Genomic DNA, 23,049 nt, shown 5'->3' on the forward strand with positions numbered 1-23,049 from the left:
ACGCTATCCGGAGGCTGTTATAGGGGGAAACACCCTCCAGGGATTCAAGACAAAGTTAGACAAGTTCCTGCTGAACCAGAACGTACGCAGCTAAGGCTAGTCTTAAGTTAGGGTGCTGGTCTTTGACATAAGGGCTGCCGCGGGAGCAGACTGATGGGCACGATGGACCACTGGTCTGACCCGGCAGCGGCAATCCTTATGTTAGGAAATTCTTTTTCATGGAAAGGGTGGTGGATGCCTGGAATGCCCTTCCTAGAGCGGTGGTGGAGAGCGAAATAGTAACAGAATTAAAAAAAAAGTATGGGACAAACACAGAGGATCTCTAATCAGAAAGTGAAGGATATAAATTGAAGAACTAGGTCCAGAAATGGGCAGATTGACATGGTCTGTTGCCTGTATATGGCTAATCAGCATAGGATGGGCTGGGGAGGGCTTTGGAAATTCCAGTAATTTGAGATGGTTTTAGATAGACTGGAGTAGTTGGAACCTAAGAACTGTATCAGGCAGACTTCTATAGCCTATGGTCCAGAAATATAAGACAATTTATTCATAAATTTATAATACATGTAACCATTAGGCAGACTGGATGGACCATTCAGGTCTTTATCTGCCGTCATTTACTATGTTACTATGTTAATATTCACTTCCTGAATTATGTCCTTTTGAAAACAGGGATCATCCAGCTTTTACAGTACAGTAAAACCTTGGTTTGCGAGCATAATTCGTTCCAGAAGCATGCTTGTAATCCAAAGCACTCGTATAACAAAGTGAATTTCCTCATAGGAAATAATGGAAACTCAGACGATTTGTTCCACAACCCAAAAACTTTAATATAAAATACTATACGTACTTGTATTGCAAGCCCTCGCTCGTTTAGAAAGGTCACTAAACTCTTGAAGCGTCCAGGAGAGAAGAACTATCGGCTCAGCTGTGACGACGTGACGCGTATATACTGTATGTCCTCGTATTGCATGACTGCTCGTTTAGAACAGTCACTACACTTGAAGCGTCAGAGAGAGAAGAACCATCGGCTACATAATGAAAAATTAAAGCGCTCCTTGAAAAGCTTTCTGTACAAGGACACATTCAAAACATAGACAGCATAACTTACCAAGTACTAAATCTTTAGACCTTAATGAATCTTATGAGTAGGTCGCCAAATTATTCTTTATTTTACTTTATTTTCTTCTTATGTGCTCCCACCATAAGTGTTCTTCCCTAAATGTTCTTTCTTTAAAGATTGTAGTTCATCCCCCTTGCCTTTTGTACCAGTTTATATTAGAACGTATATAATTTGTATACAATGTCTTGTTTTGTCCTTCCCCTTTTTATTTTTTAAAAAATTGTTATACGTATTGAAATATATGTTATTGCTTAGATAACAAATCTTAATAAACTTGAAACTTGAACTTGATGTGTGTATACTGCAAGTACTTATATTGCAAGACTTTGCTTGTATATCAAGTTAAAATTTAATAAAATGTTTTGATTGTCTTGCAAAACACTTGCAAACCAAGTTACTTGCAATCCAAGGTTTTACTGTATATTGCAGTAACACCTTTCAACAATAGGGATACTTTTTGAATACAAGTATATTTGTTGTGGGTTATTTAGAAAAATGTTTGGGTCCTATGTTTTCCAGACGCCTTGTATATCTTTATTAACCTCTCCTTTTACAAAACCGTAATGTGTTTTTTAGCGCCGGTCCTGGCAGTAACAGCCCGATGCTTATAGAATTCCTAAGAGCATCGGAGTTGTTACTGCCATGACCAGTACTAAGCACTGCACTACGGTTTTGTAAAAAAAAAAAAAAAAAAAGGGGGTGGGGAATGGCACATGAGAAAACCCATAAAATTTTTGTGGGTTTTTTTTCTGTTTGTTTTTATTTGCCAACAACATAAAATAGTGCTTCCTAAGCTATGACATTTCAAAAGAATGCACAACCCTAGATAAAGGACATGATGGCAGCCCATAGGTCTTTCCCATTCCGATCTGGTGCTGCAGAGCCCACCCAGTCTCAGGCTTCCCTCTCGTATCCTCCTGTCCAGGGATCCCCTGTGCTTATTCCAGGCTGTCTTGAATTCTGTTACTATTTTGGCCTGATCTGGGGTTACCAACCAGCCCGAGATTTTCCCAGCAGAGTTGATCCAGTCCTGGGCTTACCCCATTGCACGCAGGGACTTGTAGTTCTGATTTCCTTATTGCATTCCCTATGAAAGCAAGACTATGTCCCTGCTTGCAATGGGGTAAGCCCAGGACTAAATGAACCTTGTAGGCCAAATCTGGAGCCAATTGGCAATCATAAGGTCTATTCCATGCATTCCCCACACCCTTTTGCTTATTTGTGGAGTACTCTTCTTTGTAGGTAAGGTAGATGTAGACCAACAAACTTTCTGTGTTACAGCTCTCTCTCTCTTACTCCATCCTTACTCCCCAGCAATGAGAGCTACCTCTTCAATAAGGATCTATGGAACACCTGCATCGAGCCGAAGGGGATTGAGGAGTTTAATATCATTCTCTTCTCCATAATCCTGGCTGCTAGCCTCATCCAGATTGTCCTCTGCCTCATCCAAATGATCAATGGACTCTTTGGCTGCCTGTGTGGTACTTGCCGGAAGGACAAGCGTGTAAGTACAGGAGTTAGGCCTGGCTGGTACGGGTAAGAGTATAAATACAGGGATCAAGCTCCTGAGGTCGGAATCTAACTCCTTAGACTTTGTGTGTTGTGGGGGGGGAGGAAGCAGAAATACCAAGTAACCCATTTCCAGAAGGGAGACATTTTGGCAAATCCTGGTTTTAAACTTACATCCCAAAGCAGTGTGGGATTTGTTTCTCGAAAATCAGACTATAGCTTAACGTTTAAATACTTGAAAAGTATTAATATAGAACCAAATCTTTTCCAGAGAAGAGAAAATGGTAAAACTAAAGGGCATAATTTGAGGCTGCAGGGAGGAAGACTTGGGAGCAATATTAGGAAATTCTTTTTTATGGAGAGGGTGGTAGAGACCTGGAATGCCCTCACGAGGGAAGTGGTGGAGAGGAAAACAATGATTGAATTAAAAAAAGCATGGGATAAACATAGAGGATCTCTAATGAGAAAATGAAGGATGTACATTAAAGAGCTAAGGCCGGTACTGGCAGACTTGCACAGTTTGTGTCCCATATGTGGTAATTTGGTGTAGGATGGGCAGGGGAGGTCATCAATGGGATCCACTAACTTGGAACATGAGGATGTTACTGGCCAGACTTTATGGTAGACATCCTGCAGACAGGATGGATAGGCTGGAGTGAGCTTGAATGGCAACTTCAGCATTTGGAACCTAGAACAATACCAGGTGGACTTTACATTCTATGACCCAGAAATCTAATCTAATCTAATCTAAACCTTAAGTTTATATACCGCATCATCTCCACGAATATGGAGCTCGACACGGTTTACAAGAACTTAAATAATAGGTAGAGAAGGGTAAAGGTTTACATGAAACTTATGTATAGAAGGGAGGAGGAAAAAAGGGGGGGGAGGATAGGGTTACAATTTGGACCTGACAGAAGATCTGTGCCGTAGCCTGCTTTCAGCTCTCTCACAGTAGCTGGATGATAAAATTCATTGCCACAATACTGGGAATACTTCTGCAAATCTGATTTTCAGGCAGCCAGTTAGACTCCTATGCCTGACTATACCTCCATCCCTGAAGACCAAATGATGCACACAGGGACAGGCAGAGGTGCAAAGTTTCAGCCAGCACCATGTGAAACACCGCTGAGTCTCCTAAGGGAATCCAACAGCCTGGGCTCGACCCCTGCTAAATAGTAGGTGATACCATGTCAGGGATGGCCCTGAGCTCCAGAGAAAACTATCAATGAAGTTAATTTAATCCAAGAAGCACATAGATCTGAGGAAGGAAGGGTACAGGATTTAAATTCAGGGACTAAGTGACATAAGATAGACTAGAGGGGTAGGAGTCACAGAAGATCTCAGCAGGAGAGGAAGGGGCATAATAGCATAGTAAATGTCAACAGATAAAGGCCCCCACAGTCCATCCCAGTCTGCCCATTCAGGTGGCACTTTACACAGGCTTCACTTCTTCATGATTAAACACTGGTATACTTTGGGGCTCATATTCAAAAAAGAAAAAACATCCAGAAAGTGGCCCAGAAAGGCAGATGGACATTTTTCTTGCCAAACTTTTCCAAGTCGCTATTTTCGAAACCTATTTTCTAGACGGATATCTGTTCTGCTCATCCGCAGTTCGTCTACATTTCAAGGAGGTGTGATAGAGGCTTAGTGTGAGCGGGCTTATGACTTGGACATTTTTCTGCCAAAATCAAACGTTTTTTAATACGCCCAGGGCACAAATTGGACATTTGGTGCTGACCTATTTTAACAGCAAATAAGTGCCAAAAAGGTGCCCAAATTGACCGGATGACCACTGGAGGAATGTAAGCATGCCCCCCCCCCTCACACACACACTCTTGCAGTGGTTACGGACCCCCTCCCACCTCCAAAGATGTAAATGAAACAGTGCTTAACTGCCTATATATCAGCTTCAGGTGTTATGGCCAGTCCTAATGGAGCAAAAGTAGCCTAGTGGTCAGTGCAGTGAACTGCAAAGAAGGGGACCCAGGCACATATTCCACTCTAACTTCTACACTTGTGGTGGAATGTGCGAGCCAGGGCCGCCATCAGGGCAGTACTACCAGTCCTGCATTCAGGGGCCCGGAGCTGACAGGGGGCCCGGGCCAGTAGTGTACCTAGGGGGGGGCGGTGTGCCCCGGGTGCACAGGAGAGAGAGCTGAACGGGGACGATGGGGGACCGCGGGGTTAAATATAACTCGAGCCGCAAGGCTCGTCTTCTACTCCGACTGCCCTGCCGCTCACACAGCCGATCAGAAGTCTTCCCCGACGTCAGCGCTGACATCGGAGGGAGGGCTTAAGCAAAGCCCGCCCTCCGACGTCAGCGCTGAAGTCGGGGAAGACTTCTGGTCGGCTCTGTGTGCGCGGCGGGACAGACAGGAAATAGAAGACAAGCCTACGCGGCTCGAGCTACATTTTGCTGAGAAAGTTGCTAAGATGGGCTGGGAGGCAAACGGGGAACACAAAAGGGGGAGGGAGTGCGTTTTGGACACAAGGCATGAACTTGGGAGAGAGGAAGGGAGGGAAATAGATGCTGAGGTGGGGGAGGGAATGGGTTTTTGGACACAGAAGGCATGGACTTGGGAGATAGGAAGGGAGGGAAAGAGATGCTGAGGTGGGGAGGGAATGCATTTTTGGACACAGAAGGCATGGACTTGGGAGAGAGGAAGGGAGGGAAAGAGATGCTGAGGTGGGGGAGGGAATGTGTTTTTGGACACAGAAGGCAAGGACTTGGGAGAGAGGAAGGGAGGGAAAGAGATGGTTGTGTACACGGGGAATAGAAGAAAGGAGATTTTTGGTCATAGAGAGGGAGTGAGGTACAGACAGTGGCATACCAAGGTGGGGGTGGGGGCGGTCTGCCCTGGGTTTACGGCCAAGGGGGTGCACAGCTGGCCACCCTCCAGTGTTCTCCCTAGGCTGGCAAACTGCGTCTCTTTAGTCACTTGAGGGCCACCGCCGCCATTGGGAACAGGCCGGTGCCAAGTTCTCCCTGCTTTTCCCTTTGGGGCCGACCAACTCTCGCCACCCACGTCAATTCTGATGTCGGAGAGGACGTTCTGGGCCAGCCAATCGCTGCCTGGCTGGCCCAGAACGTCCTCTCTGATGTTAGAATTGACGTCAAGTGGCGAAAGTTGGTCGGCCCCGCAGGGAAGAGAAGCAGGGCGAACTCGGCGCCGGCCTGTTCCCGATAGCGGCAGTGGCAGCCTATTCCCCAGTGGTGGTGGCAGCATTTTCCCAATGGTGGTGGCATAGGGGAGGGCAAGGAGAAAGAAAGAAAGGGGGGGACAGGGAGCCAGAAAAAAAAAAGAAAGGGGGCTGGGTGAAACAAAGAAAAATGGGGCACGGAGAGAGAGAGAAAGACAGACATACAGAATGAAAGGGGGTATGGAGAGAGAGAAAAAGAAAGAAGGGGGCAGGGTGAAACAAAGAAAAAGTTTGGGGAGGGAATGAGGTCTGGAGGAGAGGAAGCATACAGGAGGCTAAAAGAAGGGAAGAAATATTAGATGCACAGTCAGAAGAATAAAGTGCAACCAGAGACTGATGAAATTACCAAAGGTAGGAAAATGATTTTATTTTCAATTTAGTGATCAAAATGTCTCCGTTTAGAGAATTTATATATGCTGTCTATATTTTGCACTATGGCCCCCTTTTACTAAACCGCAATAGCATTTTTTAGCGCAGGGAGCCTATGAGCTTCAAGAGCAGCGTGGGGCATTCAGCGCAGGTCCCTGCGCTAAAAACCGCTATCGCGGTTTAGTAAAAAGGGAGGGGGAATATTTGTCTATTTTTGTATAGTTGTTACTGAGGTGACATTGCATAAAGTCATCTGCTTTGACCTCTTTGAAACCCCGCGGAATATAAATGATAATTAACATTTTCTCTGCGTACAGCGCGCTTTGTGTTTTTAAAATTTTATTGTTGGTAGATCATTTTGACTTGACCACAAAGGTAAGGGGGAGTGAGGGGAGCTGCTGAAAGAGTCTTCTTTGACGTGGTTGCAGGCTTACAAATCTTTTGGTCAAAGAGTGCGGCGACAGAGAAAAGTATGTGTGTATTCGGCCCATGGAAGAAGGGGGGGTCAGGGGGGGAAGGGGTGCGTGGGGGGCCCAATTGGATTGCTCAGTAAGGAGCCCAGAAATTTCTGATGGCGGCCCTGGTGCGAGCCCTCTACACCCACCCAAAACCTACCTTATCATCATATAGGTGACAGCTGCAGACATAAGGGCTATTGGAGTAGTGTACAGTTCGATCTAGTAGGTTCTGGGTAGGTTTTGGAGGCTTTGTCATACAATTTAAGGGGGTTATAATAATAATAATAATTTATTTCTTGTATACCGCCAAAGCCGTAGTAGTTCGAGGCGGTTTACAACAAAGAAGGGCTGGATAATCAGCGAATATGGGTACAGTCAGAGAAAATAAGTACAACAAGAAGGGCTGGACAGTCAGCAAAAAGGTACAATTAGTGAAAAATGGAATAACAAAGAGGGGGTTGGATAGTCAGCGAATATAAGTACAATCAGCAAATGAAGATACAGTTTGAATGGGTAAGCTGGATACAGAAACAATAAAAGGGGGGGCCATAGGTCGGGCATATGATGGGATGTGTGCAAGCATATGTGAAGTTTGCTGCTGTGCCCTCTGGGGTGCCCTGCTCTGAGGTCTGTGTAACCAGTCTACTAAAAATGCTGGGCTGTCCTTTATCCCGATGGATTGCTTTTTTTTTTTTTGCATTTTTCTTTAGGACTTTTTTTCCCCCCCCAAAAAAAAATGGCTCAAAAAGATAGACGCACATCTGCAAAATGGACTCCGGAAGACTGGAAAGTGGCGAATGTCACGCTGATCTTCAATGGGGACAGGAAGGGAGTGATTAAGGAGGATAAAGAGGTAGCTGAGAGGTTGAACACGTTCTTCTCGTCGGTTTTCACGAGCGAAGACACAACTAATATACCGGACTCAGAGGAGCTCATGAGTGGGGAACAGGCTGAAAAATTAGAGCACATAGAGGTAAGTAAGGAGGATGTCCTCAAACAGATAGACAGATTAAAATGTGGCAAATCACCGGGCCCGGACGGGATCCACCCAAGGGTTCTGAAGGAACTAAGACAGGAAATAGCGGGCACAATCCAACATGTTTGCAACCTATCCTTGAAAACTGGTGAGGTACCAGAGGACTGGAAAGTGGCAAATGTCACACCTATCTTCAAGAAGGGATCGAGGGGTGACCCCGGGAACTACAGGCCGGTGAGCCTGACTTCAATTATAGGGAAGATGGTGGAAGCTATGATCAAGGACGGCATTTGCGAGCACATCGAGAGGAATGGCCTACTGAGAACAAGCCAGCACGGATTCTGCAAGGGAAGATCATGCCTAACGAACCTTCTGTACTTCTTTGAGGGAATAAGCAGTCGGGTGGACAATGGGGAGCCCATAGACATCATTTACCTCGATTTTCAAAAGGCTTTCGACAAGGTGCCACATGAAAGGCTACTTAAGAAGCTGTGGAGCCACGGGGTGGGAGGGGATGTGCACAGATGGATCAAGCACTGGTTGTCAGGTAGACTGCAGAGGGTCGGAGTAAAGGGTCAATATTCTGACTGGCGGGGAGTCACGAGCGGTGTGCCACAGGGATCGGTGCTGGGGCCGTTACTCTTTAATATATTCATCAATGACCTGGAAAGGGAGGTAAAGTGTGAGGTTATAAAATTCGCAGACGATACCAAACTGTGCGGCAGAGTTAGGACCAGGGAGGAGTGTGAGGACCTGCAAAGGGACCTGGACAAGCTGGAAGACTGGGCAAACAAATGGCAAATGCGCTTCAACGTGGACAAATGCAAGGTCATGCATATAGGGAAAAAGAACCCGCTGTTCAGCTATAAATTGGGGGGGGTATTGTTGGGAGACAGCAGACTCGAGAGAGACTTGGGTGTGCTGGTGGATGCATCACTGAAGCCATCTGCACAGTGCGCAGCAGCCTCGAAAAAAGCCAACAGGATGCTGGGCATCATAAAGAAGGGCATAACAACCAGAACACAGGAAGTCATCATGCCACTGTATCGAGCGATGGTGCGCCCACATCTGGAATACTGCGTTCAGTATTGGTCGCCGCACCTCAAGAAGGACATGGCGGTACTTGAAAGAGTCCAAAGGAGAGCAACGAGAATGGTAAGAGGGCTGGAACACTGCCCATACGCCGAGAGGCTGGATAGGCTGGGGCTCTTCTCTCTGGAGAAAAGGAGGCTCAGGGGAGATATGATAGAAACCTTCAAGATCATGAGGGGCATAGAGAGGGTGGATAGGGACAGATTCTTCAGACTGAAGGGGACAGCTAATACGAGGGGGCATTCTGAGAAACTGAAGGGAGATAGGTTCAAAACAAACGCAAGGAAGTTTTTTTTTCACCCAGAGGGTCGTGGACACTTGGAATGCATTACCGGAGGAAGTGATCAGGCAGAGTATGGTCCAGGGATTCAAACAGGGATTGGACGGATTCCTGAGGGATAAAGGGATCATGGGATACTGAAGGAGGAGCTGGGATGTAACACAAGTATAGAAAGTTAACCAGGTAATGAGTAAAAACCAACCAGGTCGTGCATGTGAAAGACCGGAGGGCTAGGGCTTCGATAGGAAGGCAGGACTTAAATGGGAAGCCAAGGTGGCAAGGGAGCCCCTTCTGATGATTCTGACAGGTCGTGACCTGTTTGGGCCGCCGCGGGAGCGGACTGCTGGGCAGGATGGACCTGTGGTCTGACCCGGCGGAGGCACTGCTTATGTTCTTATGTTCTTATGTTCTTAAAGGTGCGAGGGGAGATCCGGGAAACTACAGACCGGTGAGTCTGACCTCGGTACCGGGAAAGATGGTGGAGGCGTGAATAACGGACCGCATCGTCGATCACCACGACGGACACAATCTGATGAGGACCAGCCAGCACGGCTTCAGCAAAGGAAGATCTTGCTTGACGAACTTGCTGCACTTCTTCGAGGGAGCAAACAGGCAGGTAGACAAGGGCGACCCGGTCGACGTTGTATATCTGGATTTTCAGAAGGCGTTCGACAAGGTTCCCGCATGAACGACTACTTGGAAAAATTGCGAGCCACGGAATCGAGGGTGAAACACTCATTTTCAATGAAGCACAATTTATGTCCAAAATGATTATCCCATATAATGCCTCACGCTCGTTACGATCATCCTCCTCAAACCTATTATCAATTCCCTCCTTAAAAATTATTGGCACACGAAGAAATGGCATCTTTTCCGTTATGGCCCCTACATTATGGAATTCCCTTCCTAACTATATTAGAATTGAAAAAGATCTTTTATCCTTTAAGAAAATTTTAAAAACCTTTCTATTTCAAGACGCGTTTGATATGTAATATGGCACACTTTAATTCTTACATTCTGTTGTGACTATTAAACTCACAAACCCCTTTTACTCACGCGGCGGCCCAACAGGTCCAGGACCTGTGCAGTCATCCTCTATCTATACCCCTCTATCCCCTTTTCCAACAGGAAATTGTCCAATCCTTTCTTAAACCCCAGTACCGTACTCTGCCCTATTACGTCCTCTGGAAGCGCATTCCAGGTGTCCACCACCCGCTGAGTAAAGAAAAACTTCCTAGCATTTGTTTTGAATCTATCCCCTTCCAATTTTTCCGAATGCCCTCTTGTTCTTTTATGTTTTGAAAATTTGAAGAATCTATCTCTCTCTACTTTCTCTATGCCCTTCATGATCTTGTAGGTTTCTATCATGTCTCCTCTGAGTCTCCGCTTTTCCAGGGAGAAGAGCTCCAGCCTCTCCAATCTTTCAGTGTATGAAAGGTTTTCCATGCCCTTAATCATTCGTGTCGCTCTCCTCTGGACCCTCTCAAGTATTGCGATTCATCAAATGCTAAATAAACTTGAAACTTAAACTTGAAACTTGATAGGAAACAGAGAGTGGGGGTAAATGGACAATACTCGGACTGGAAAAGTGTCACGAGTGGAGTGCCGCAGGGTTCGGTGCTTGGACCCGTGCTCTTCAACATATTTATAAATGACCTGGAAATTGGTATGATGAGCGAGGTGATTAAATTTGCAGACGATACGAAGTTATTCAGAGTAGTGAAGACACAGAAGGATTGTGAAGACCTGCAACGTGACATAAAAACGCTCGAGAAATGGACTGCGACACGGCAAATGAGGTTTAACATGGATAAGTGTAAGGTGATGCATGTCGGTAACAAAAATCTTATACACGAATACAGGATGTCCGGTGCAGTACTTGGAGAGACCCCCCCCCCCCCCAGGAAAGAGACTTTGGAGTACTGGTCGACAAGTCAATGAAGCCGTCCGTGCAATGCGTGACAGCGAAAAGGGCAAGCAGAATGCTAGGAATGATTAAGAAAGGGATCATGAACAGATCGGAGAAGATTATGATGCCGCTGTACCGGGCCTTGGTACGCCCCCCACCTGGAATACTGCATCCAGCACTGGTCGCCGTACATGAAGAAGGACATGGTACTACTCGAGACGGTCCAGAGAAGAACGACTAAAATGGTTAAGGGGCTGGAAGAGTTGCCGTACAGCGAGAGATTGTAGAAACTGGGCCTCTTCTCCCTTGAAAAGTGGAGACTGAGAGGGGACATGATTGAAACATTCAAGATAATGAAGGGAATAGACTTAGTAGATAAAGATAGGTTGTTCACCCTCTCCAAGGTAGAGAGAATGAGAGGGCATTCTTTACAGTTAAAAGGGATAGATTCTGTACAAAAACAAGGAAGTTCTTCTTCACCCAGAGAGTAGTAGAAAACTGGAACGCTCTTCCGGAGGCTGTTATAGGGGAAAACACTCTCCAGGGATTCAAGACAAAGTTAGACAAGTTCCTGCTGAACCAGAACGTACGCAGGTAAGGCTAGACTCAGTTAGGGCACTGGTCTTTGACCTAAGTGCCGCCGCGGGAGCGGATTGCTGGGCGTGATGGACCACTGGTCTAACCCAGCAGCAGCAATTCTTATGTTCTTATGTACTCCAGCCTTGATCCTAATCTGTTTCTTGCCATTTATGGAACACAGACCGTGGAAATCTGCCCGGCAACGGTCTTACTTCCCAACCTCTGAAGCTGCCATTAAAGTTCACTCCAGTTAAGAGGTAATTTAAGTTTGCTGTAATTTGATTCCATCCCTTTTCTATGTCGCATTCCTCTGTGTTTATCCCATGCATTCTTGAATTCTGTCACCATTTTTTACTTCAGAACCTCCTATGGGAGGGCATTTCAGGCATCCACCACCAGTTGTGTAGCGAGGGTAGGAGGTGGCCGGGGCAGTGGCGCCTCCTACTCCTTTCTCTGCCCCCATGCCACTTGCTTGCATCTTCTTGGTCCCCCATACCTCCCTTCCCCCATACCTCTTCAGTTCTTCGCCGCATCTCCAACCTGTTGTTAACACCAGCATCGGCTCTTCCTCTGAAGTCATTTCCTGGACCAGGAAGTGATGTCAAAGGGAGAGCCGAAGCTGACGTGGGCAGCAAGTTGGAGATGTTGTTTGCGCCGGCGAAGCGTTAAAAAGGTACAGGGGTGGCAAAGAGGAGAGATGCAAGCACCCCATCAAGACGGGCACCCAGGGCGGTCCTCCCCCTGCCCCTCCCTTACTACGCCACTGTCCACCACTCTTTCTGTGAAAAAGTATTTCCTAACATTGCTCCTAAGCCTCCCTGTAGAGCTGAGCCGTTAGTGTGGATGAGCAGACTGGATAGGCCATATAGTCTCTATCTGCAGTGATTTTCTATGAGACTGAATCTGAAGGGTCAGGGCATAGAGGAACGAAAGGAAAAGGAGAAAGGGTGGAAGTGTGAGTCCAAGCATCTAGTACCACAGGCATAGGCATCGAAACAGGGGAGGCCACAGGGACCATGGCCTTCCCAAAAACTGGTGACCGCCCGACTCCCAGGGTTTAACTTAAAATGATCGGGCAGCTGCCGCCATGCAGCTTCAAGACTTCCAGGGGCAGGCCTTCTTCTTGATGCTGTGCGGCAGCTGCCCGATCATTTAAAATTAAGGCTGCCGCATGATTTTGCTGGGACTAGGGCAGAGCGCCTTGGCCCCCTCAAACAAGACAGTATTCCACTGCCTCTGACCACAGGAGTAGGGGAACGGGGCTGTGCAGCCACACAGGGCCCAAAGGAAGCTGCTGATGTCACCACAGTGGGCAGGGCAGGAGCACCCGTGTCAGCTGTGCATAAATCCGCCATTTACATCACATGCGCACAAAAATGAGCTGCTGTTTACACTAAAACAGAAATGGAGAACAAGACCTCTGTTTCAGATCTACTTTCTTAATACAACACAAGCTTGAAAATAAAACAAGCTTGAAAATGTATGAAAGAATATTGGATATTAATTATTATTGGAAAAAAAAAAGAATAATTATGAATAAGTTAATTATTAATCGTGTATATGAAAGGTGAGATAAAGAGTCCATTCATGGAACAGGGCAAAATCAAGTCTATCTCAGCCTGTTCTTTGAATGGTTCTAAGTGAAAACCCTGCCCATTTGCAGGAAACAGAACTGACCCAGAGCATCTGGGGGGGGGGGGGGGGGTGGGGGGAGAGAGATTTTAAGCAGGTCCTGGATTTCTGACAACTCATCTGGGTGCAATATGGAAGCTGCAGTACTGATTTCAATGACTAAAATCAGGAACTACAACTCCCACACTGCTTTGGGATGTAAGTTCAAACCAGGACTGAATCTGGACAACCTGGAGACTGGCCAGCTGATCTTCTCACTAAGCAATTATTTATTGAAATGTCTTCTACTCCACAGCAATCTGAATATCGATGAATAACCTAGAGACAAGTATGAAGAGAGGGCGCATGCCACTTCCTGCTCCCTCCGTCTTGGCCTATTACCACTTCAGCACCCACAGAGAGACTCCCTCCTTTATCAACTGCCCCAGGCAGGACCTGGGACCTTCCAGTTTAAGTTTCTGAATTTTACCAGATCTCCTTAACTTCATGCCTGGAGTGTTACCTGCTTTTGGGGGCAATGGGTTGAAGGCTGGCCCTTCTTATCTTCCAGTGACCTTTTTGAACTGTATTTCAGCAAAGCAGTTATTCAGTGTGTGCACCGCACAGTGGGGGAGGACAGAAATAACCAATTGTTGCCTGACTAGGTTCAACCACTTCAGTATGTCCAAAAGGCATTATTCTATGGCCTGTGAACTGAAAAAGGTAAAGAAGGATCGAGATCAAGTGTATGTACTTTATACCACATTAATTGATGGTTTAATCTTGAATTGATAATGAGTGTGACTCTTGGGCAGACTGGATGCACTGTTAAGGTCTTTACAAGTATTTGCTATATATCTACTAGGTTATTATGCTATTCCAAAGTCTAGTTGACTTCTGAACTCACAGGGACCACTAATTTGACTAATGATTTCCTCTCCTCCAATTTATTTGGGGAGAGCAGGAGACCATGTAGGGGCACTCACTAAACAGTCACTCCATCCCATGCCTCTTCTGGCAGCTTTCTTCCTGCATCTTACTGGGGGTGGGAAGCTGCCGCAGCATTAGGGTTACTAGACATCTGGGAAAACCTAGACATGTCCTCTTTTTACAGGACTGTCTGGGTTCCCAAACCCAAACGTAGTTTTGGGTTTTTTTTTTAAATAGGGGAGTCTGTCCAAGTTTAGCCAGCTCTCCTGATTCCCCCACCTACCTTTTCCCCCAAGCCCAGCCGGTGTAATTTAATCTTCGAGCAGCTGGCAGCAGCAACAACGATGCGAGCCTGCTGCTGCCGGCACTATCTGCAGCGACTTCCTGTTCTCGTATAGGCAGAGAGGTGGCTTCTGGGGCAGGCTGGCGGCAGCAGGCTCACCTTATTGCTGCTGCCTGAAGATTAAATTAGAGCAGCTGGGAGAAGATAGGTGGGGGAGCCGGGAACTAGAGAAGTCATGAGGGGACACATCATTGGAGGTCAAGTCGGAAGAGGGAGGGGGGGCTAGAGAAACAACATGGAGGGGGGAGAGCTGGAGAAGCACCTGTGGGGGGGAGGAGGGTTGGAGGAAGGGAGAGAGAGAGAAGCACTAAAATGGTACAGAGAATGGGAAGGGGGACCAAGGGAATGGGTTGTGTGCGGGTGGGGCTGTGGGTGGGATCATGTGTCCTCATTTTTTGTCTTCACAAATATGGTAACCCTATGCAGCATGAGATTGTCCCAGAGAATCTCATGCTGCTTGGATCCTGGACTGCAAGTAGGGGGCGGGTGGGGGGAGAGGAGGGGACATGGGGCTGAATATCATGCTCTAAAATAAAGAGGAAACCCCCCTAAAGAAATCAAGTGGTACACAACGAAGTAAATAAGCAAGGAAGCAGATAAATATATAAATCGAGGTGTGGGAGGGGCCATGGGCAGGGATGGGGCGGGTTCAGGGCCCACCAAATAATTAATCCTGCCCTGTGCATGCTGCAGGGAATCCTCCAAAACTGTGCTGCAGCTCCCACCTGCTGGGGGAGGGTGGGGGCAGAAGTAACTGCCAAGTTACCCAGTTCCTAGAGGAAGACTTTATACCAGTCCTAGTTTTTAACTTACCGGCAGAACTCCCTGATTCTAACCATTTAAAACAATACTTCAGGTCTCATAATGCACCAGGCTAGGCCTAGATGCCTCTCTTGGAACTGGTTAACTTGGCAGCTTTGGAGTCCCAATGCGAAGGAGCTCTGGTGGCAGAGGGCATTGCCAGGGATGGTAGACATATCCCCCACTGGCCCCTTCCCTGTCCGTTTCAGCTCCAGACAGTCTGGACCCTTGCATGGAGGGTGAAGGACAAGCCCATGACCACTCCCATTATTTATCATGAAATTCATGTTGTGAAAGATGTTTTGGAAGCTACAAATAAAAACTTTTGGAAAGGTCATGGGTACAGCTGTCATTTATCAAGAGTTTCGTCTTCCTTTTGTAAGTCATTAGGTGTGGGAGATTTAAATATAGCGGGACCAAAAGACTCACTGAGACATTAGGTACACTTCCCCCTCCCCATTTGTGGTTTCGACACTCGCGATTTCACATATTCGCGATTTTTGGGAGGGAGGGGGGAAAAAAAACAACCCATAGTATAGCACGTTCCCGCCTCTCTCCAGCCTTTCCCCCCCCCCCCAATGGGCCTTACTTGGTGGTCTAGCGGGCTTTCGGGGCAGGAGCGATCTTCCTACGCTCCTGCCCCGTGCAGATCGCCAATAGGAAATGACTGCCGTGAGTTCCCTTAGTCTCTCGAGACTATGACGGGAGCTCACAGCAGCCATTTCCTATTGGCGATCTGGGGCAGGAGGGTAGGAAGATAGCTCCTGCCCCGAAAGCCCGCTAGACCACCAGATAAGGTCAGGATGCTGGGGGGAAGGCGGGAGGGAAGCGGGGGTGGGTCAGAGCCAGACGAGAAGATATTCGGGAATTTTCCCTATTCGCAGTCTGGCTCTGCCCCTATCCCCCCGTGAATACTGAGGGAGAAGTGTATAACACAGTGCTGTGCTGGAGAAGCAGTCCCAGGGGGTGACCCCAGGAGGTGAGTCTCACACAATATACAAGATCACTACTGGAGTACAGGCCAGGTCTCCTTTACACAGCACACAGGATGCCCAGGCAAAAACAGGTCTCCTGCCTTCTGCTTGAGTTGAGCAAAGGTTTTCTTTATACCTCGCAGGATTATATTGATTAAAGGGATGGAAAACCTTTCATACCCTGAGAGATTGGAGAAACTGGGTCTCTTTTCCCTGGAGAAGAGGAGACTTAGAGGGGATATGATAGAGACTTACAAGATCATGAAGGGCATAGAGAGAGTAGAGAGGGACAGATTCTTCAAACTTTCAAATAATAAAAGTACAAGAGGGCATTCAGAAAAATTGAAAGGGGACAGATTCAAAACAAATGCTAGGAAGTTCTTCTTTACCCAACGTGTGGTGGACACCTGGAATGTGCTTCCAGAGGGCGTAATAGGGCAGAGTACAGTACTGGGGTTTAAGAAAGGATTGGACAATTTCCTGCTGGAAAAGGGGATAGAAGGGTATAAATAGAGGATTACTACACAGGTCCTGGACCTGTTGGGCCACCGCGTGAGCGGGCTGCTGGGCACGATGGACCTCAGGTCTGACCCAGCGGAGGCATTGCTTATGTTCTTATATCTCAAGCAAAGGGTGAGTCTTCTGTGAACAGTGCACAAGATAACAGCATGAGTTGGGGGCAGGTCTCCTTTATATAGCACATATAATCCAATTGAGCAGATGACAAGACGAATTTGCACAGCACGTAGGAATACAACCTAAGAAGGACTCCTTTACACAGTGTACCCAATCACAGTCGAAGCAGAGGGTGTCCTTTATACAGTGCATTCACAATCCGAGCAGAGACCAGGTCTTCCCTACACAGCACATATGGCCAAAGCATGAGTATTTATTTATTTAAAAAATTTCTAAACGGTTTACATAATGTTACATACATAATTCTATAAAACAAATACAATCAGACATGCGCAAACAAATAGTCCTCGGAAAATCAGCAGTGAAAGAATGAAAGCCAGAAAAGGCTTATACAAACAATCATGAAAGAAATTTTCAAACGTAAGCAGTTACGAGGGTTTAATATCTTTTAAAAAAAAAAAGGCATTTACAAATAACTGCGTTTTAAGTCATTTCCTGAAATTGCCTTCTTCACCACATTTTTGTAATTGACCCACAAGTGACTTCCACAATTTAACCCCTGCACAGCAGAAGGTCATTGTGCTGGTCTCAACATATTTTGTAGAGGGCAGGTGTCCTTTAAACAGTGTATCCAATAACAGTTTGAGCACAGGGTGTCCTTTACATCTTACACAGGAATCAGAATTACACCAGAGAAAGGCAGGTCTCCTTTATATTGGGCACACAATAATATAGCCCAGAGGGCAGATCTGCACCAGGGGCTTCTTTACGCAGCAGAGACCTATGGACAGAGAGGAGCTGCCACTGTCTCCCCTGACCTGGGTTTCAGTTTGCAGGAAGCCAGTGGTTGTTGTTCCATATTGCAAGTTCAGAGCATTGCATAAGTGAGCATGTGCCAAAAGCAGGCATGTGCCAGCTTCAGTTCTTGAAGCTCCCAGCTCAGTCACAAGCTTTGGGTTCCCCCTCCCCCCTCCTTGCATTTTTTAAGGAAGCCCTTTCTACATATACTGTCATATTTTTGTAAAGTTGCTGAAATCCCTGAGAGAATCAGAATCTCATAAAATATGCGTTCGGTTCTGAAATGTGGTCCTGAAGTGCCAAATAACCCTGTTCATAACAGAATTAACAAAAAACAAAATCTGAAATTTCTAAACCAGTTTATACTAGGGGGGGGGGGGGGGCAGGAACCGCCAATAAATCAGAGAAGTTTATAAAAATGTGTATATCTAATCTAATCTTCTATTTCTGCATTGAGCATACCTATGCAGGCTCAAGGCGACTTACATAGAAAAGAGGGGGAAGAGGAGAGGGACAGGGAAGGGAGGGGGAGGAGAGAGGGGGGGGAACTTAGGCAGGAATGGGGAAGAGGAAAATCTGAGTGTTCAAGTATCAAAGAGGAAGGTTTTCATTTTTTTCCAGAATATGGTGTAGCTGGGTTCCGTTCTGGCCGTTTCAGTGAGGTCATTCCAAGTTTTCACTCCTAGGAAGGTTAGCATGGAGTGAAAAACACGCTTGTATTGGAGATTCTTTGTTGATGGGAGGTTTAGTAGTACACTTCTCCCTCCGTATTTGCAATTTCAGCAATCACGGTTTCGATTATTCACGGTTTTTAGCTTGCTGGCTCCTCCCCCCAAATTACATCAGCTTGCATAGAGAAATCGCTGATTTCAAGCATTTACAGAGAAAATCACCGATTCCTTGCACTTTCTTCACTGTGTTCTGCCTCTCCTTTAGGAACAGACTAGGTCTCCTACCACGTTATTCGCGGTTTCACCATATTCACGATGGTTTTTAATAGAAAACAGCAAATAACATATGAGAAAGTTATTTGCAGTTTTTCTGTATTTGCGGTTCTGTTAATCCCCTATCACAGCGAATACGGAGGGAGAAGTGTATTCTGTTGATGGTTCTGCGAGAAGTAGACCATGCCTTTGAGAGCTGGATGAGTTGAGCCGCTGAGTTTCCATGAAGTACAGTGGTACCTTGGTTTACGAGCAAAATTCGTTCCAAAAGCATGCTCGTAATCCAAAGCACTCATATATCAAAGCAACTTTTCCCATAAGAGTTAATGTAAACTAGAACAATTAGTTCCACATCCCCAAAGACTTAATTACCATTAGCGACGCCTCCATCCCTGCCTCTGTCACAGATCTATCCACGTGAATCCTTCAGTTCTCTTGGGGAGGTCTCTGCTGCTGTTCGCTGCCTCTCACTGACGTTCGCTGCCTTTCACTGTGGGTAGTGCGGGTGGTGATAGTGCGCCCTGGCTCCAGGGTGCTGGCTGTAATCAAACTGCCGCCGCCACCGAGCCCAGATAGGCACCATTGGCTCTGCCGCTCCTGGACGCTGCCCCCCCCCCCCTCAGATGGCACTACCCCCCTCCGCTGGGACTCTCAGGTGCTGGCCCACTCCTGCCGGACTCACCCGACTCCCATGCTCTCCCCCAAGGCCACAGGCGCAGCTATTACCTCCTCCCCCGCCCCCCGACCGGCCCTGTCCTTACTCGTGCACTGCCGGTGATAGAAAGTGCCTGCCGCTGGTCTGCTGCTGAGCCTTGAGCATCTGCGCATGCTCATGGCCTTCTGGATCTTACCCTCACCGAGATTCTCATGAGATCTCGAGTCTCATGAGAATCTTGGAGAGGGTGAAATCCAGAAGGCCTTGAGCATGCGCAGATGCTCAAGGCTCAGCAGCAGACCTGGTTGATCCAGTCCTGTTTTCACCCCAGTGCATGCAGGGATTTATAGTTCTGAGTAAGGACAATGGCATAAATACTGACCAAGGAGTCTCCACAGTTAGAGCTGCTAAACTACCCAGTTCCAGGAGGGAAATGTTCTGGACAGTCCTGATTTTGACTGACATCCCAAAGTACTGCTGGATTTGTACAGGGCCAACTCAAGAGACTTTGGCATCCTGAGTCAAGTTTTGCATGCTCCCCACCCCATTCCATGATCCGGCATATCCCCCTCCCTCTTTTGCTGGTGATAAAAAGTATCAAAATCCTAATTCTGACATCTCTTCCTTCCTTCCTCTTGCAGCCTGCAAGGTTGGGGGGGAGGGGTTTAGAAGAGGGAAGACAGAGGGAGAGATGCCAGACTGGGATTTTGGCACCCTTTATCACCAGTGCCTCACCTGGTCCACAGGCTGAACAGGCCTTGGGTTTGTAACCCCTGATTCTACCCTCTGAAACTAGTACTGCAGGTCCCATAATGCATCTGGCTAGGCTATGAGACATCCAGGACCTGTTCTCCCTCCTGGAACTTAGTAGGTTATGAGTTGTTTTTTTTTTTGGGGGGGAGCAGGTAAGAAGGGGACTCGGCAACTCCCTCACTGAAGGAATGGAGGCAGAATTCAGCAACACTAACCAAAGATAAGTACTATATGTGTGCTGTGCCCTGCTCCTTTTTGGTTTAAGTCTTTGGGGTGGGGGATGGAACTGTAGTTCCACACATGCATGGGTGGGTGTAGTTTGAAAGGGACCAGGTTGTATGGCAGTTGTATTAGTGGTTAGAGCAGGGTGGGTAAGTCAGGAACAGCATCCAGAACATTTGGTGGATGCTGTCCCCATGCCTCTGCTTCCATAAACTATGCTTGTGACACTTGCAAAACCAGGACCAGCTTCGCCTGTTGGGCTCACCTGGGGTGAAATGGCAACCTAAGCCGGGTGGCATAAAGGCACTGCATACAAGACTAGACTGTAATATAAACAGGGTTATTCCCTTTAATAAAAGAGAAGAGCTGGTGGCTGAAGAGAATGTGCAAGGGGACACCTTAAAGAGAGTGAGAGGAAATCCGGCTCAGCCTCTTGCTCTGCCCCTGGTGTCTCTGCTTTACTGGAGCTGTGAATTTGGAGGAACAGACAGACGGTAGGTAATGAAAGCATCCAGCTCTATACAGTGTCACATTCTCCCTGGGTGTGCTTCTGTCAGGCTCCTGTGCTGTCTCTTTCTTTAAGTTTCTCAGCTTTTCTTTTGCCCTCCCGCCTCCCCTTATTGCAGTGTTTGTGGGTCCTTGTCTGTCTCTGCACCTGCAGTATGTCTCATCTCTGTCCCTTAGTCCCTCTCACTTTCTCAGTCTTGTGGCTTTCTCTCCCTCCACTGCTTATTATCTCTGTCAGTCTCTCCCTCAGTGTTTGTAAATAGCTCTCTGTCGCTTTCTCATCTAAGTGTTTATGTCTGTCTCTTCTTGTATAGCATTTTGTCACTCTCGCCTAGGGTTGCCATATGGCTCCAGAAAAAGGAGGACGGATTGAGACATTTGGGTTTTACTTCTATTGCTTTCTTGCCTGAGTATGGTTGTCTCTCTCTCCATACCTCATTATCTGTCACAGTCTTCTCTGAGTGTTTGCGATTCTGTGTGTGTGTGTGTGTGTTTCTCTCTCTCTCCATTGGTTATATGTGCGTGTCTCTCTTTTTCTCTCTCCACCGGCTATTCTGTCAGATTCTCTCTGTCCTTGTCTTCCCTGAGTGTCCGTGGCTGTCTCTTTCTTTCCAGTCCTCATTCTCTTTGTCACTCCTTTGGTCTAACTTTCAGCTGCTCATTCTTTCTGGTCAGCCTCTCCCTCTCGCTCATTCTCTGCTCTTCAGTGTGTGGCTGCTTGTGACACTTAACCCTCTACTGTCCCAAGTACAAAAAGACTGCGAACCCGTTAGGCTGCTTTGGTTGTACTACAGAAAGGCAGTATATGAAATCCATCCTCCCACTCTCTTCTCAGTTGCAAAGTCTCTGTCACCATCTTCCATAGTGCACGTGTGTCTGTGATAGTCTCTCTTTCAGTGGGTGCCTCTTAGAGATGGACATAATTTATTACTTTCACAAATTTAAACGTCTCTAACATTCAGGAAAGAACTGAAAACTATACTTTTCAAAAAAATTTGTCAAATGAGCTAATCAAAACCCTTATAAACCCTCCCCCAAATCACATCGCTCATGCTAATCTTCATTTCGTGTAAGTTCACTCTATCTATCAACTCTGTAAGCTCCCTGGGAATGCCCAGGCCACCTCTTTTTGTAAACCGCCTAGAACTGAAAGGTATTGACGGGATAGAAAACACTAATGTAATGTAATAATACATTATTTACAGCCACCTACTTAGACTAGTAACTTCTAGTGCAAAATACATAAGAATTGTGCTCCCTTACTCACCAATCTGTAGAAGGTGTTGTCTATATTTTTCAGCTCCTCCCAGGCCAGAATTAATTCTTCAGGTGGGCCCTAGGCACGCACAACTATACTGGGACCCTTGGCCCTGCCCACATCTTCATGTATTTATTTACCTGCTTCCTTGCTTTATTTTCTTGTTTCCTTCTACTTGATTTCTTTTTTTTCTCTGTATTAGAACATGAGATGCTGTGTAGAGAATGACATGGGGACAAATTTGTCTCTGTCCCCGCAGGAACTCAATTTCCTTGTCCCGTCCCCACAAGTTTTGTCACTGTTCCTATCCCTGTTCCCTTAAACTCTATCTTAACTGCACAAGTCTTGGACACTTATGATTTTAAAGTGTTTGAGGCTTGTGCAGATGAGGACGGAGCTTAGGCATTGGTGGAATGAGGCATTATGACATCAGAAGACAGAGCTTAGGCATTGGTGGAATGAGGCATTATGACATCACAATCTGAGCTCTAGAATGTTGCTACTTATGATTTTAAAGTGGTTGAGGTTTGTGCAGATGAGGACGGAGCTTAGGCATTGGTGGAATGAGGCATTATGACATCACAATCTGAGCTCTAGAATGTTGCTAATTAAGATTTGAAAGAGTTTGAGGCTTGTGCAGATGAGGATGGAGCTTGCAGGAATGAGCCAGGGACAAGAAAGAACTCTTAGGGATAGGACGGAAAAATGAGTTCCTGCGGGGATGGGGAAAAATTTGGCCCTGTGTCATTCTCTAAAGCCGCAAACAGGGCTGGATTAACACTATATTGGGCCCTAGGCAAATATATATTTGTAGACCCCCCTATCAAGGACCCCCTCCCTCACCATTATTTCACTTGTAGCAGAGAAAGTAATACGGAAAGATGCAGAGCCTAGCTTGAATATGATAGCAGTAATAGCTTGTGAGTGAGTATGGGGACTTTGCAAGCCCATGCTTTCAGTGGAAAAGCTTAATGGTTAGAGCTGGCGAGCAGCCAAGTTACCCAGTTTAAAAAGGCATTATGAGATCTGAAGTGCTGGTTTCAATTGGTGTTATCAGGGATTACAAACAGAACACTGAATTGGGATATAAGTTCAAAAACAGTACTCGCCAAAAA

General features: G+C 46.6%; 2 protein-coding genes across 3 annotated transcripts in view; both read left to right on the forward strand.

Moving 5' to 3' along the window:
* Positions 1 to 14,594, forward strand: part of LOC117350030 (transmembrane 4 L6 family member 5-like) — a 53,110-nt gene extending 38,516 nt beyond the window's left edge. For both annotated transcript variants that reach the window (XM_033923914.1, XM_033923915.1), the window contains 2 exons: positions 2,438 to 2,627; positions 13,430 to 14,594. In XM_033923914.1, the coding sequence (XP_033779805.1) occupies positions 2,438 to 2,627; positions 13,430 to 13,447 (208 nt within the window). In that variant the 3' untranslated portion in view covers positions 13,448 to 14,594. The remainder of the gene's footprint in view (positions 1 to 2,437; positions 2,628 to 13,429) is intronic.
* Positions 14,595 to 20,562: 5,968 nt separating this feature from the next.
* LOC117350015 (transmembrane protein 272-like) overlaps positions 20,563 to 23,049 on the forward strand; it is a 36,044-nt gene continuing 33,557 nt past the window's right edge. The window contains exon 1 of the mRNA XM_033923886.1: positions 20,563 to 20,663. The gene's annotated coding sequence lies outside the window, so the exon portion shown is untranslated. The remainder of the gene's footprint in view (positions 20,664 to 23,049) is intronic.

The sequence above is a fragment of the Geotrypetes seraphini genome, chromosome 16 (genome assembly GCF_902459505.1).
Source record: "Geotrypetes seraphini chromosome 16, aGeoSer1.1, whole genome shotgun sequence".
NCBI lineage: Eukaryota > Metazoa > Chordata > Amphibia > Gymnophiona > Dermophiidae > Geotrypetes > Geotrypetes seraphini.